The sequence below is a fragment of the Phalacrocorax carbo genome, chromosome 13 (assembly GCF_963921805.1).
Source record: "Phalacrocorax carbo chromosome 13, bPhaCar2.1, whole genome shotgun sequence".
Classification (NCBI taxonomy): Eukaryota; Metazoa; Chordata; class Aves; order Suliformes; family Phalacrocoracidae; genus Phalacrocorax; species Phalacrocorax carbo.
The window spans coordinates 4,215,880-4,229,954 of NC_087525.1; the positions used below are offsets into that span (position 1 = coordinate 4,215,880).

Genomic DNA, 14,075 nt, shown 5'->3' on the forward strand with positions numbered 1-14,075 from the left:
AGTCCTAACAAATTACTATATGACAATAAAGAGTCTAAAATGCTAAATATGTAAAGGTCATTCTTTCAAGGAGTTGGTCAGATTTCATTTATGGAGCTAAAATGCTTTTTACAGCATGTGCTATTTTAAGGTGCGGAGAGGAAGCTACAGCTGAAAAGTTGCTCCGTTCTGTGGTGTTTACTGCGACGGAGAAAAATTTCAACATGTAAATGAGAGAAAAATGAGGGAAAAAAATCATTATCTCCGCACCCTTTTTTTTTCCCCGCTGGAAGGCCGCGGGCCTGTGAGGGGGCGTGCCCTCTGCATCGCCCCGCCCCGCCGCTAGCCACACCCCTCGCCTCGCTCTCCCGGCGTGCCGTGCGGCGGCGGCACAGCCCCTCCGTGCGCAGGCGCGGCGGGCTGAGGGAGGGCGACATGGCGGCGGCGCTGTCGCTGCGGGGCCGGGCCGCGGCCCTCTTCACCGGTGCCCAGCGGCTCCTCAGGTGCGGGCGGTCGGCGGGGCGGGGGCTCCGGGGCGGGGGGGGGACACGCCTCCTCGGTGAGGCCGAGGCCGGGGCGTCCCGTGGGGCCGGGCGGCGGTAACCGGCGGTGCCGTTGTGTGCAGGAGCAGCGGCGGCGCGGCCGAGAAGTGCCTGTGCAGGGGGATCAGCTCGGATGAGCGCCCGAAGCGGCCCCTGTCGGCCTATTTCCGTTTCCTGAAGGAAAACCATTCTGCTTTTCGGCAGAGGAATCCAGGTACGCGGTCTGAAGGGCAGGAGGCGCCGGAGGGGGCGCGGCTGGCCGTCGTTTGCTTTTGGAAATGCAAAAGGGCCTGAACGCGTCAGGTCTGCCGGAGGCTTTGCTGTAAAGCTGCCGTCACGGTAGATACGTACCGCTGTTTTCCCTCCAAATTGTGTCACTTAAAAAGAAAACTGGAACAAAGTGGTGTCCTGTCAAACTAAACGTCCTGAAGTAGCTAAAGTACGTTACCCGGATTTCGGGAGACCCAAACCATCTCTTTACCTGTGGCACGTCACAAGTGAAACTCGGTATTGCCATACTTACTGCCTCCGCGTGTGTTAGCGTGCTTAATAACTCAGAAAAAGTGAACGCTTGTGTGTAACTTCAAAAACGTTTGAAGAAAGGGCTCGCTTGGGCAGTACATGTTAACAGCGATGCGTGTTCTTCCGTTATTTTTAAACCTGTATGTATTTGAAGTACACTATTGTTGATACAAGCTCTGTTTTTATTTTGACGCCTAGTAATTTAAAGACTGCATGTACCAGTTTGCCTTAGTGTATATGGGAGAAAAAGTATATGTATTTAGAGGAAAATGTTTCTCAGTGAATGTTTTATTATCAAAAGCTTCATTTATAAGCAGTGCTATCATTATTCTTGTCAGAGAGCAGCAAAATTGAAAGCTGTGCTGCTTTTAAAAATACTGTTCAAAGGAATGTTAAAATTTTTAAAGGACTGTGGTTGTATCGGGCAAGTCACCAGGTAAATTTAAGTAGGGAAAACCATTTGACACCCTGTTTTGCTCAGTAGTTTGAGAGTTCAACAGTCGGAAAGGTTGAGGACTGAACTTGGAGAGCTTATTGTAGTTATGTGCCACGCCAGTGTCTTCCACATGTTTCTAAAATTCAAATAATCCACAATAAATGTGCTGTATCTCATATGCAAACTAAGAATTTTGGGCTTTCTTGTTCTAATAGAAGGAATGTTCAAAAATAACCTGATAATTTATTTGTTTTCTTTTACCATTGGCAAAGCATCGTATTTTCAAAAGTTTTAAGACTGGTATACTTGGACTAAAAACTCCCCACGTCTTGTTTTTCCACAATTGTGGAAGTCAGGTTACTGGTAAGAGCTTAGTTCTGCTTTTCCACTCTTGAGATGGGTGAACTTTACATCTGAGGTGGGAGAGACGAAGATCTACTTTTTCTTTTACTGTGAAGCAGAGGGATAGCCAGTAAAGGATTTTTCAAGAAAAGAAAAGCTTGTGTCCTCTTTCTACCACCGTAGTTGTTTAGTGGTTGTGTACACACAACCCCCCCCCCCCCCCCCCCATTCACAAATTCAGGTCTGGCTGGAAACATCATCAAATGACCATAGTGCAAGGGCCAGAGTCAAAGGCAGTCACCTGAAAACCAAAGCAGATTCAAGTCACTGTAATTTTGTTTGTGGGAGAAGGAAATTACTTTTCTTTAACCTTACTTATGTTGAATAATATTGTAAGTAAAGGACTTTGTTTTAATAAAGATCAAGCATGTGTGTTGTATCATGTGGATATGGTCACATTACACTTGCTTTGGAGAATCCAGCAGATTCTTTTTGCGAAAAAACTGAGAACTGGAAATTTACTTTTGGTTTCTTCCCTGTCCCCCCCCCCCCCACCCCGAAGTTCAGACTGTCCTGCATTATTTAGAAAAGGATCCAACTCAAAAGAAAAAAAATGAAACTGGTGTGGAGTGATCATAGCTGTCTGTCTTGAAATGCTGGTTTGGTTTATAACTGCATGTTTCATTCAAGTTTGGACCCAAGAGCAGGTACTCTTCCCCGCCCCGCCCAAATATTATGGTTCCTTTTCACTGCCACAATAACTTAAGTGAGTTTTATGAAAGGAGGAAAATACATTTTTACAGGAAAAAGGTACTAGTGACAGCTTTCCTTGGGAAACATTGAGGCACCTTACTAAAGGTACGATATTGATCTTTATTTTCTTGCTTTCTAATTTTAATGTACAGAAATGAGCAACATGGAGCTGGTTAAAAAAATAGCAGGTGCTTGGAAGGAGTTACCAGCATCCCAGAAGCAGGTATGTTTGTGTCTTTGCCCTGTGTACTTTGACCTCTATAAAGTCTTAGTGGTTGTTTTTCTTGGCTTGGTGTCCTCTGTGTTGGTTTTTTTTTTGTGTTGTGGTTTTTTATTGTTTGGGGGTTTTGCTTTGGTTTTTTAAACAACAAAAAAGCACTTGTGTGCAAAGGTTTGGGCATAAAAACAATTCTGAAGAGAATTGGGAGCTTTGAAATACTCAGGGGAAGATACTTTGATACTTCTACACATGACATTACTTTTAGTATTTTTAATCTGTTGCTAGAGAAACAAGTGAGGCAGATCAAGTATTGTAAAGTTCTCCTTTCCTATGCACAAGCTAGGTGAAGCCTCACTCAGTTTTGATGAAAGGATCAACTTTTTTTTCCTACAGATTAGGTAGTGACCAGAGACTTAATTTACAGATAACTTTCTTTAAGTTTTGCCTAATAACTTATTTTTTGTCACAGGTAGTGAAGTTTCTGTAAGAGTGGCAGTTTCAAGGGATAATGTGAAAAACAACTCTGTGAGTTGCTAATCATTGCAGAATAGAAGTCCATTTATAGCAAAGTAATGATTGTTCTTCCTTGATGGCAGTTAGCGATTAGATCCAGTTAGGAACTAACTGCAGTTTTCTAGCTCAAGTAATATCTTTGTTCAGTAGCACTGAAGGGCTCTTACATCCTTTCTGGACTTCTGGCTCTATATACATTAGTATAAAATATGCCTTTTCATTTGTATGTCTGAGACAGAGAAAAGGATGGTGATTTTTCAGGTCTACCTGGACACATGGTAGCCTGGATCAGCTCTTCTTGGTGCCCTGGTACCAAGGCCATGATTTTATGATGCTTCTGTACATAGTATTGGCTGCTGTAGGAATCACGTGTTTGATGACTGGAGCACTTGTGTGCTGCAACAGGTGTACGCACTTCAAGAGTAATCAGTTAAGCCAAGCTTCAGCTTTTCCTTCTTGTATGGAAGATTGTTATTGCTTTGAGCTGCTTCTGAAGATTCATCTGATGTTACCAGATGAACTAAGATAATTCACGGGAGGAGCGCAGGTTTTGAATCTGAGTTCTTCTGAATCCATTCTGCTGATCAGACAGATCTGAAATTGCTGCTTTACTTTTAAAATCTTATGTTCCAGAGGGTAGTCTATATCTTTTTTATTAGTAGGTTAGAAGTGTTAACTTGTTTAACGGTCAAGTGTTTCTGACTGAAAGCATCTGTTCAAGGCCAGTGATCATTTGTGTTGTAGGTTTATGAGGAAGCTAGAAAGACAGACTGGCAAAGATACGAAGAGCAGTTGGCCGCATATAAAGCGCAGCTAACTCCAGCGCAGGCTGTGGCTCTGAAAGAAGAAAGGAGAAAACGGCTGGCAAAAAGAAGATCGTTCAGGGCAAAAAGAGTAAGTATTTTGAAGTTCAGATTTCTTTTCTCTCCAGTCTATTTGTCTAGTATGCAGAGCATGTTTAGAAATATAAAGGCGACTCTGAGAATAAAAAAAAACAACCAAAACCACAGACCCAAAACAAAACCCAAAAAAAAACCCATGGGCTAAAATAATTGCTGGTGTTAGCAGTTATTTTAGTGGCTTTCCTGTGCTTGAAGACCAGAACTAGCACATACCTTTGTGCTCACAGGTAGCTGCTCTGTGCTTTTTTTTTTTTTCCTATTCTTAAAGCTGCCTGAGGAATGAGAGCTAATAAAAGACATCTGAGCCAGTAACACTTCCTTTGGCTGGGAAGACATCCAGAAATAGCTTTTCACAAAGGCCTTGTATCTGTTCCTTCAGTGGCCCCTACAAGGTAGTAGCTGTTTGGAATAGCTTTGTTTCCTTCCCTTCTTTGACACTGGCACTCTGCTACCTGTGTAGCTGCTGTGTTGAATTAGGCCTGCATAGAGGCGCAGCTGTTAGCATCCTTTATTGACTTACTCGTACCGATCCTCTTCCCAATTCCCTTTTAGCTGGTTTATAAATCTTGACAGACAAAACCATCTGTAAAGGTACAATATTACGGGCTGTCCAGTAGCAAAATCAGTTGAAAGGGTTGCTTATTGCTTATTATTCTGTGAATTAAGCTGCTGGTGTGATGTTGCCCTAATTGGCAAAAGTGAAATTAATTTGGTTTAAAAGACCAATCCTGCTTAGAGGAAGTTTTTAATCCAAATGATTCCACTGGTCCTTTTTTAGAGTATGACACCACAGGGAATTTAGCTGGCATACCCAACACCTAAGCAGATGGTAATTTGCAGACCCAGGCTGCAGCAGGAATGCCTTAAGGCTGGGGAAAACAAGTGTAATTGCATCTGTAACTTGCTGTACTTCCCCCCTCACCGTCATTCCTGTAGGCAGAATGTTCTGATAGCAGAAACCTAGTTCTGTTTCCCTGGAAACCTGTGGTTCTGTTCCACCTTCTCACCTCCCACAGTTAGGTGTCTGCCCTCCTCTCTGCAAGCGTTGACTATTTCACACCAGAGACCAAAGCCTTATGAAGAGAATCGAAAATGTGTCAAGACTTTCTTACTGAGTAGAGCTTAGTAACAGTCTTAAGTTTCTGGAAGATGTAGCTGAAGTGGGCATCAGTTTTAAATGCTTCTTTTTGTGTCTGTGAAAATTTAAGTTGTTAGCTTTTCTTAATTTAGTTTACCATTAGTCTTGACAAGTGTTGGAGCATCTTGGCATGCAGTCCAGTTTACAGAATAAAACACCAAAAAATGAATTTGAGTCTGTTTTTTGTGTAACATATAAAGACAAATGGTAAGTTTAGTTTTGGAAAAATGCATGCTCGGTAGATTGAATAACTTTTCTTGTTGTTTTTAAAGGAATTGACTGTGCTTGGAAAACCTAAAAGACCTCGTAGTGGCTTCAACATTTTTGTGTCAGAAAACTTTCAAGAAAGCAAGGGACTTTCACCTGTGGTAAGCCAGGAAAGATTGTTCTTTAAAATAGACCTGTTGTGTTCAGAAAATCTGGTTTGGGTCCTGTCACTTTCAGAGAAACTATTCAATAGTTCAGTATCTAGATTTCGCTTTGCTTAGGTTATTTTTTTTAAGGCTGCAGAGATCTGGCCGTACCGCTGGTGGCATGTCCTATATAAACTGCTGTGTGGATATACAGACTTAAAATATTTGCACTATTTTCTGCACTTCAGTGTTACAGGCTTCATCTGTTCCTTCTGTAAGGAGAGAATTCTAGTTTTCTTTGTTTTGGTGTAGAAATACATTAGTTTTTCAAATGGTTGTGTTTGGTCTGCTACCACTTCTATAGTAGTGGTTATCGTACCTGCTGTACACAGTCGGTGTTAAAGAACGTGCAAGGGTTCCTCAGCAAAGTCACAAGTTATGCACCAAACTGCACTTCAGGGTGATTTATGTGGTGCTGGTGGATTACAGCACCTGAGGCACTGGAGACCTCCCTGTATGCCTAATACGTTCCTTAGCCTGTGCATTTAGTCAGTAAATCAGGATGGCGGAAATAGTTTGTTCCTCAGTTTTCTCTGTACAAGGCAGGCAGCTCCAGTCAACTGAGGCCCGGTTTGACACACACATGGCAAAATACTCCTGAAGCGGTACTAAGCTGCTTGTGGACGTGGTTAATACTTGGGTGGGCTTGGCTTAAGGTAGGGCTTAGTTTAAATGAAACCAATATGCGGGGTGAGGTGTAGTCATGTTGCTGTTAGTCAGCTCAGCTGTTTGGTGTGCCTGTGTTTGCGGCTTCACGCTTATATTGTCTGTAAATGTGGCTCAGATGATGCCCAGCAACTTGTGTGGTCTATTTATTATTTACCTATGTTAAGAGGGTGGGGTACTAAGCCTGTGTGCCTTCCTGCTTTTTTATGTTGGTTTGTACTTGGCTTTCACTACTGTGGCATTCGTCTGTAACCCTCTGTGGCCAGCCTGCTGTTAAAATAATCCTAATGTATTGCCTATTCTATATCCTGTAGGCAAAGCTGAAGCAATTATTTGATACATGGCAAAAACTGTCCAGTTCCCAAAAGCAGGTATGTCAGTGGATTTTGATGAGGCTCTGATCTAATCGGAAAATGGCAAGCTTGAGTCGAGACTAATGCATACAAAATCTTGAACTCAGCTGTTCAAAATATAATACTAAGGAAAATACTCTGAAATTGTATTTATGCATCTTGAAAAAGATAGTCATTACTTTTATTCCAGTAGTGACCATTTCCTTTACAGTGTTGATGAAATGTGAGTGAGTAGGATGGGATGGAAGTTCTGCATGCCTGGAAATGGGCACTGAGTGGCATCTGGGGGGGAAGGTGGAATAATTTGCAACAAGTTGATTTTTTTTTTTCTAATAATCTATAATATTTTTAAATGCCAGCATAGTAATTTGCTGCTCGTGGAAAGACTTTTGCCAGGTAAAAGCAACAGAAATCTACGAGTGACGTGCGCACAGTAATTTATTAACCTTTGTTGTCTTGGGGGTAGTTTTGGTCCAGCTTTCTCATGAAAATGGGAGTGGTGCTGTACTGGAACCTAATCTAAACCTCCCAATTTTCAAGTATTCCATACCTTACTGTCCTTGCTCCTGAATAGCCTTCTTCCAGATTGTTTTTAATGTGTACTTGGAACATGCGCTAGGTTCATGTTTCTTCTGTAGAAAAGGGGGTTGAAATAGTTGTGCAGAAACACCTTTTCCTGTTGTTTGCATAAGCCAGCTCTCTCAAACTTGTACTCAGATAAAAAGCCTTGGCTGTTAGTAGTAATGCTGAATAAACTTCCTCTTCTGGAACGGTCGTCTGTTGACATAACCATAATTCAGTGCTAAGGTTTTGTATTTTTGTGCAAGTTTTATGTCTTTTTGAATTTTCTGGAGGCGAAAGTGAACGCCTGGGATGCGCGCTGTGCAGGTCTTGTAGTGAGTCACGTTTGTATCAAAGGGGAGGATGTAACGTGGCGGTTATCCTGACGCAGCTCCTTCCCTGACTGCTGATACCTAATTTTCTTCCAGCCATACCTGCAGCTTGCTGAAGATGATAAGGTTCGGTACGAGAATGAAATGAAGTCGTGGGAGGCAAAAATGCTTGAACTCGGACGTGAAGACCTGATACGTTCCAAAAACCAAAGGCCAAAAAAGAAAACTGCTGAAACTGCAGAGGAATCTGAAACAGCCAAAGCTTTCTCGCGTGAAAAAAAGGCAAAATTAAAGTTGAAAAAATCGGAAGAATAAAATGGTTAAGTATTTTATATTTATTGCCCTTTGGTTGTCATGTCTTTATCCTGCTGTGTTAATGCTGCCGTCAGCATTAGCACTGAAATTTGGAAAACCCATAAAGGGCCCGTTGGAGAAGTAGAAAAGCCTATCTGGTAAAGAGGGGATTTGGTGTCCCTCGGAACTGACTGAAATAATCACTGCAGGTGTAGCCTGAATGTACGACAGTAACCGGTTAATCAAGCTGTGAATAGTGATACTCACATCAGCAGAGCTCTCCAGTAATGGTAGATACCAACTAGCTTTTATAAGGTATTTTTTATGAAAGCAAGAATATTCTACTATGTTACCATCTACAATTCTGTAAATAAGAGCTGAAATCTGAGTCAAAGCTGCTGTGTTTTATTCCCTCCATGGTATTGGTAGTGAAATGTTCTACATTTCAACAAAAGGCACAAGAAATGTAAAATACTAACTTTTATTTTATTCATCTGTCTTTTTGTACGTCTCAGTCTGTGTATACCACTTATGTTGCATTTAATTAAAGACCTTATGAGTTTCGTATAAACATATCTTTACTGAACTTTTATTCCATGGTGGTGTTTGGATATGTGCAAACGCTTTTGCCTTCCTGTGGTCGCATTTGGGATAGCCTGGAAGGAAAAGATGGGTGAACTGTTAGAACTCTGCGTTTTCATGTAATAAATACAGGTATTTTTAAGAGCAGCTTGGTTTTTTTTTTTTCCCTGGGGTCTGTGTGTTCTAACAGCAGTCTCACAGGTATTTTGGAGGATCTGTATTTTTAGAAGGAAGGCAAGCTTTTTCAGTAGTCAGATTTCATCCAGCCTGCGATAACCGCGTGACCTACAAAGCTCGTTTACCAGTAGGAAGCAGAAAGCCAAGTAAGAGCCCCTTGCCTTTTTTTTTTTATTATTTATTTTGTGTGTGTTTGTTTAAATTCACTGACGGCAGCGGTATCCGAGCGCTCCTGCCTGCCGTTTGCAGGGCAGGCACAGGGCTCGCAGGCTCCCGGGGATGCTCCCGCTCGGAAGCGGGTTCCCAGCACGTCCCTGAGGGAGCGGGGCGAGCCCACGCCGCTGCGGCTGCTTCCCCACGCCTGTGTGGGGCGCCAGGCCGGTCGAAGCCCCACACAGGCGTGTGCCCAGCTCCTTGATCCCAGGCTCGTCGCTGGGCCCCGCTCCCGCTGGCAGCCGCAGCGGCTCGGGGAGGTTGGGGTTAATCCCCGCCCTTCCCTCACAGCGCGGCCCGCCGCCGGGCCCCCAGCGCCCCGCGCCGCGCATGCGCCTCGCTCGCCGCGCCCAGCTCTCGCGAGAGGAGGGCGGGCGCGGCGGCGGTTGGCGCGCGCGGGGCGGGTGGCCCGGGCGGGATGGGGCTGCTGGAGCAGTGCGAGGCCGCCTTCGGCTCCCCCGACCTCTACCGCGTCCTGGGCGTCCGCCGGCAGGCCTCGCCCGATGAGATCCGCCGCGGCTACCACCGCGCCTCGCTCCGCGTACACCCCGACCGCGCCCAGCCCGAGGACAAGGAGGAGGCGACGCGGCGGTTCCAGGTGAGCGCGGGACGGACGAGAGAGGGCGGGCGGCGGCCCCTGACGGAGCGGCCGGCTCCCTGACCGGCCCCGTGACTGACCGACTGACGGGCCGGCCCCCGTGTCCCCGCAGATCCTGGGCAAGGCGTACGCCGTCCTGAGCGACGCGGAGCAGCGCGCCGTGTACGATGAGCAGGGCACGGTGGACGAGGAGGGCGAGGCGCTGAGGGGCGAGCGGGACTGGCAGGAGTACTGGCGGCTGCTCTTCAAGAAGGTGAGGGCCGGGCCGGGGCTGGGGAGCGGTGGCGGGGCCCTGCGGGGCTCCCCTCGGCGGGACGGCGAGCCCCCCGAGAAGGGGACGCCCGCTGCTTCACGCCTGTAGCCGTGTCTCCCCTATGAGCTCTGTGTAAAACACTGGGGTTTTTTTTTTTCTTGCTGTTTCTTAAATCCTTCTGGTGAAAAAATCCTGTACCTTAAGAAGTGTCCACCTCTTTGCTTCAGATCACGGTCAAGGATATTGAAGACTTTGAAAAGAGCTACAAAGATTCAGAAGAAGAGCTAGCTGATATTAAAGCAGCGTACATGGATTTTGAGGGTGACATGGACAGAATAATGGAGTCTGTGTTGTGTGTGGACTATACAGATGAATCAAGAATACGGAAAATAATAGAAAAAGCCATTGACTCTGGAGAAGTCCCATCCTACAAAGGTTTTGTAAAAGAGTCTAAGCAGAAAATGATGGCAAGAAAAAGGCGGGTAGGTTATATCAATCAGGGACCAAAGGGAAGCTTTTAATCTCCCTTGGTAGAAATAAATGAAACTGTTCATAAGACAAATGTTTGCCACAGGATTGCTGGGTTACAGATCTTGCTCAGTATCTTTAACTTTCACATTTAGGCACCTGTGTTATCCACCCCCCATATTGCTGTGAAACGCTTTTGAGTTGTAATAGGCTATTGTCTATTACTTCTTTATTTTGTTATTATACACAAAGGCTTATTACAATTTAGCATGTCCCTGCCTTTATTTACAAAGCCGTGAGCTGCTGGAGTTAAGAAGTGTACGTGGTGCAGAAATACATTACGCTTGTCTTTTGGCAAGTGTGAAATAACGTTCCGGACTAAGTGGACCTCTTCTCCAACCCGCTTGGTGTGTTTGGACACTGTCCAGTATGATATATGTGCATCACAGTAATCTTTCTCCAACGTAAGAAAATTAAGTAGCTGCTAAGACAAAAAAAGCGTGGGTGCAGGGAACAGGGATGGGAACATCTCGTCACGTTCAGCGTTATGAAACAGCAAAAAACTGTGCCACCCTGCTACGCTGCAGAACCAGAGTGGGCTTTCTCTTCGATCTTTCATCGGTGGCCAGACTTGGAAGCTGTTTGTGTTTCCTTGCAGCTATTTATATACAGATGCAAAATAAAGGGTTTGGTAACTACTGTAAGACTTTGTCAAATAATGTGCAAAATACGTTTTAAAAAAACTAGTTTGCTATTTTTAGGCAGAAAAAGAAGCTAGAGAGGCGGAAAAGACTAAAGATGAACTGGGCCTCGGTGGAGAAGATGACTTGAAAGCACTGATTCAGGTAAGGCTCTTAGTAATATCATGATCTTCAACAGATACAGGCTTATAATTCTGTTTTCCCTGAGCATCTTCATATTTTGGATCCTTGCAACTCTTCTGAGTTCCTGAGGTTAAAATCTGACCTTAATGGTAACTATGTAATAAGAGTATGGTGTGGATTTTATTACCTGTGTCTCTTTAAAAATTAACAAAGTTATTCTAATATGCTTATTCTTCCTGCATACACAATCAAAATATTTAGCTGCTAGTTTTAGGCAGTTAGACAAGGGAGTGTTAATGATTGCTTCTTTCTGAGGGATTCCATGAGGACACAGAAATTGATAGGTCTTACTATTTTGCTCTTTATCTTGGGGAACGAGGAAAGAAACATACCGTTTACGTTCTGTTTTTCAGAATGTTTTCTATTTCTTCTTTCTTACTGTCCAGTGTGCTTCCTAGAATGTTCATGCTTACTCATTCCTCAAATTGTAATAGAGTTTTGAGTCTAAACTAGAAATTGCTTTGTTTTTCCTAGCCCTATGTCATGTGTTTTTTTTTATAGCCACTCTTGACCTCTGTCCATATACTTCTGGAAGTTAGATATAGAGCATAGAGTATAAAAGCAGGCTTTTGCTTGACAGTACTATACCTCCTGTAGCTTGTATTCCCTGTTTAACCTGTTCCAAGACTTAATGTAACTCTCGAACTTCAAGAGAATAATCTGTATTGCGAAGTAGTAAAAGTTTTTTGGGTTTGGTTTGTTGTTTTTTTTCCTCCTCCAGAGCAGAAATAAAGATCGAGAAAAGGAAATGGATAACTTTTTGGCCCAACTGGAAGCAAAATACGGGAATAATGCAAAAAAAGGAGGAAAGAAGACTGCAGCCAAGAAAGGAAAGAAATAAAGAACTGTGTAGGGTGAAATATCGGGTATGATTTTGTACTGAAAAAGTGGATTTAGGAGAATTTCAGTTTTTCTGGACTACTGGAATGTGTGTGCATCAACTTGCTGTGACGGGGAGGTACAATACAGAGCAAGGCAGACATAGCTTTCTGGTGCTACTGTTTAAAGTCCTGCGCGTGCTCTTCAGTTCGTATCAACCAGACTCTTGACTAAAAGTTTGGTTACAGTAAGGAAGCTGTGTGATGTTTGGGACGGCAGTGTGTTCATTAAACTTGCGTGGAGGCACCTTCCTTCCGAACACCTATGGGTTTTCAGTACAACAGTTTAATCCCACACCTTGGAGAATCTTCAGCACTCGTCCCTCTGGCTTCTGAGTTGGAAGCCTTAGCTGTTTGCTATTTGCATGGTTCTTTTGTAACAAGCCTTCTCCTGTTTTTAAAGGTCTTTGCACTTCAACTCGACGGGGGGAGGTTCAGATACTCCACTGGTTTTTATAAACATACTTTGGAAAATTGCAGATTTAATAAATGAGAAGTTTTTGCAGAACTCTCTGCTATGTTGCTTCCCCAGCCCTCTACGTTGCCTTTATAACTGCTCAAAACAAACTGATCCCATTGACGCTTCCGACTGGTGTAAGCCAAGTAAATACAATGTGCTTCTAGAGCAGCTGCAAATACAGCTCTGTCAGTATTTGTGGCATCAGAGCTGGTGATGCTTTGTTAGACAAAAGGGCTGCCTACTGTTTGGCCTTTGGCTGCATTAGGTGCCTCAGGAGAAAATAGGAGGCCGCACCTCGCGTGTGACTGTGCAGAAATTCTCTTAAGATACCAAGATAATAGGCTTAAAAATCCACAGAGCAGAGTCAGTCCTGTGTATTTCTGGGACTCGTCGTGTCCTGTGACAAGGCATTCCAAAGCTTGGAAATGTACTGCCAGTTATTTCAACAGCATCGCAGTCAAGTCTGTTGCAGGACGGTAGTCATCAGCTACTTCGTTTTGTCTGTCAACGCTTCTCTTGCTTCAGAAGTGAAGTACTTCTGTAAGATGTGCAAATACTTGAAGGTTTTTACTTTAGCTGTGTTTAACCCCCTCGATGCAGTGTCCAGGGTGTGAATTTGAAGGGTAACTAGGTTTCAACTTGCTGTAGCTCAAAGAAATGAGGCTGGCTCGATTTTGTGGATCACTTTTCAAAAGCTTATGAGCCACAAGGTGAACGCTGATGTTTGAGTTGCAGATCCTCATTGCTTCAGCGAGAGCAGTTCAGGAACTGACTAATGGCGCTTTTGGGGGAAGCTGGAGGTAGAATGGTAACGCTGTCCCTTTGCACTTGGCTGCTTTCAAAAATTATCCTCATTCTGGGAGTGCAGCATGTCATTACGTTGCATAACACGTGACTTGAACTTTTACTATATAAAATAGATATTTAACAGCCCAGGAGAAGTCTTTGGGGCCAGCCATTTGTACCAAAATGAAAAAATACCTTTTAATGAGGTAGCTTTCACTTTTTTAACACACTGACTCCTCTAGGCTATAAAATACTACGCTATGTTACTAGTTATCTGTTGAAGTTTATTTGTATAATTTTGTAATTCTTACGCACTAGGGCTACAGAACACTAACTCGGTCCCTGAGGAATGGCAGCAATATAAACGGGATGCTTCTCTCTAGTTAGCTTGAGGTAAATAAATGACACACTGTACAATGTTGCAGTAGTCTTAACTGGTAAGAGAAACTATTTTGAAAGGGTTTAGCGACTAGAGGCCTCTCTTTAGCATCAATCTATCTCTGTGCAAACTTAAGAGATTTAGGTTGAGACCAGAGCTTTTCCCCCCCCTAGAAGTGCAGAGGAAAGTTAACCCAGTTACACTGCAGTCCCGCTTTCCTCCCTTTTCCCCTTCTTTTTCATTAGAGCATGCTTGGATCAACTGGATTCAATAACTTCAATATGGATTAAAGATTACTAGCTGTTCTGCAGGTACCACGAACAGTTGCTAGATTGCACGTCTTAGAGCGGGGAGGTAGGAGCCACTTCATAAAGAATAATGACAAGTTTTTCCCCATATGGGTTGTAGCTTGGAAAATATTAATAAGGAAA

The 14,075-nt window shown here is 43.8% G+C and overlaps 2 protein-coding genes across 2 annotated transcripts; both read left to right on the plus strand.

The window, feature by feature from the left end:
- The first annotated feature begins 343 nt into the window (after window positions 1-343).
- TFAM (transcription factor A, mitochondrial) lies at window positions 344-8,550 on the plus strand. Its single transcript, XM_064464584.1, has 7 exons — window positions 344-482; window positions 605-735; window positions 2,727-2,797; window positions 4,052-4,201; window positions 5,620-5,715; window positions 6,741-6,797; window positions 7,769-8,550. Exons 1-7 carry the CDS (start codon window positions 415-417, stop codon window positions 7,985-7,987), a joined length of 792 nt encoding a protein of 263 aa, XP_064320654.1. The 5' UTR covers window positions 344-414; the 3' UTR covers window positions 7,988-8,550.
- A 757-nt stretch (window positions 8,551-9,307) lies between these two features.
- DNAJC9 (DnaJ heat shock protein family (Hsp40) member C9) lies at window positions 9,308-12,527 on the plus strand. Its single transcript, XM_064464586.1, has 5 exons — window positions 9,308-9,536; window positions 9,649-9,789; window positions 10,017-10,271; window positions 11,019-11,102; window positions 11,863-12,527. Exons 1-5 carry the CDS (start codon window positions 9,357-9,359, stop codon window positions 11,980-11,982), a joined length of 780 nt encoding a protein of 259 aa, XP_064320656.1. The 5' UTR covers window positions 9,308-9,356; the 3' UTR covers window positions 11,983-12,527.
- The last annotated feature ends 1,548 nt before the right edge of the window (window positions 12,528-14,075 follow it).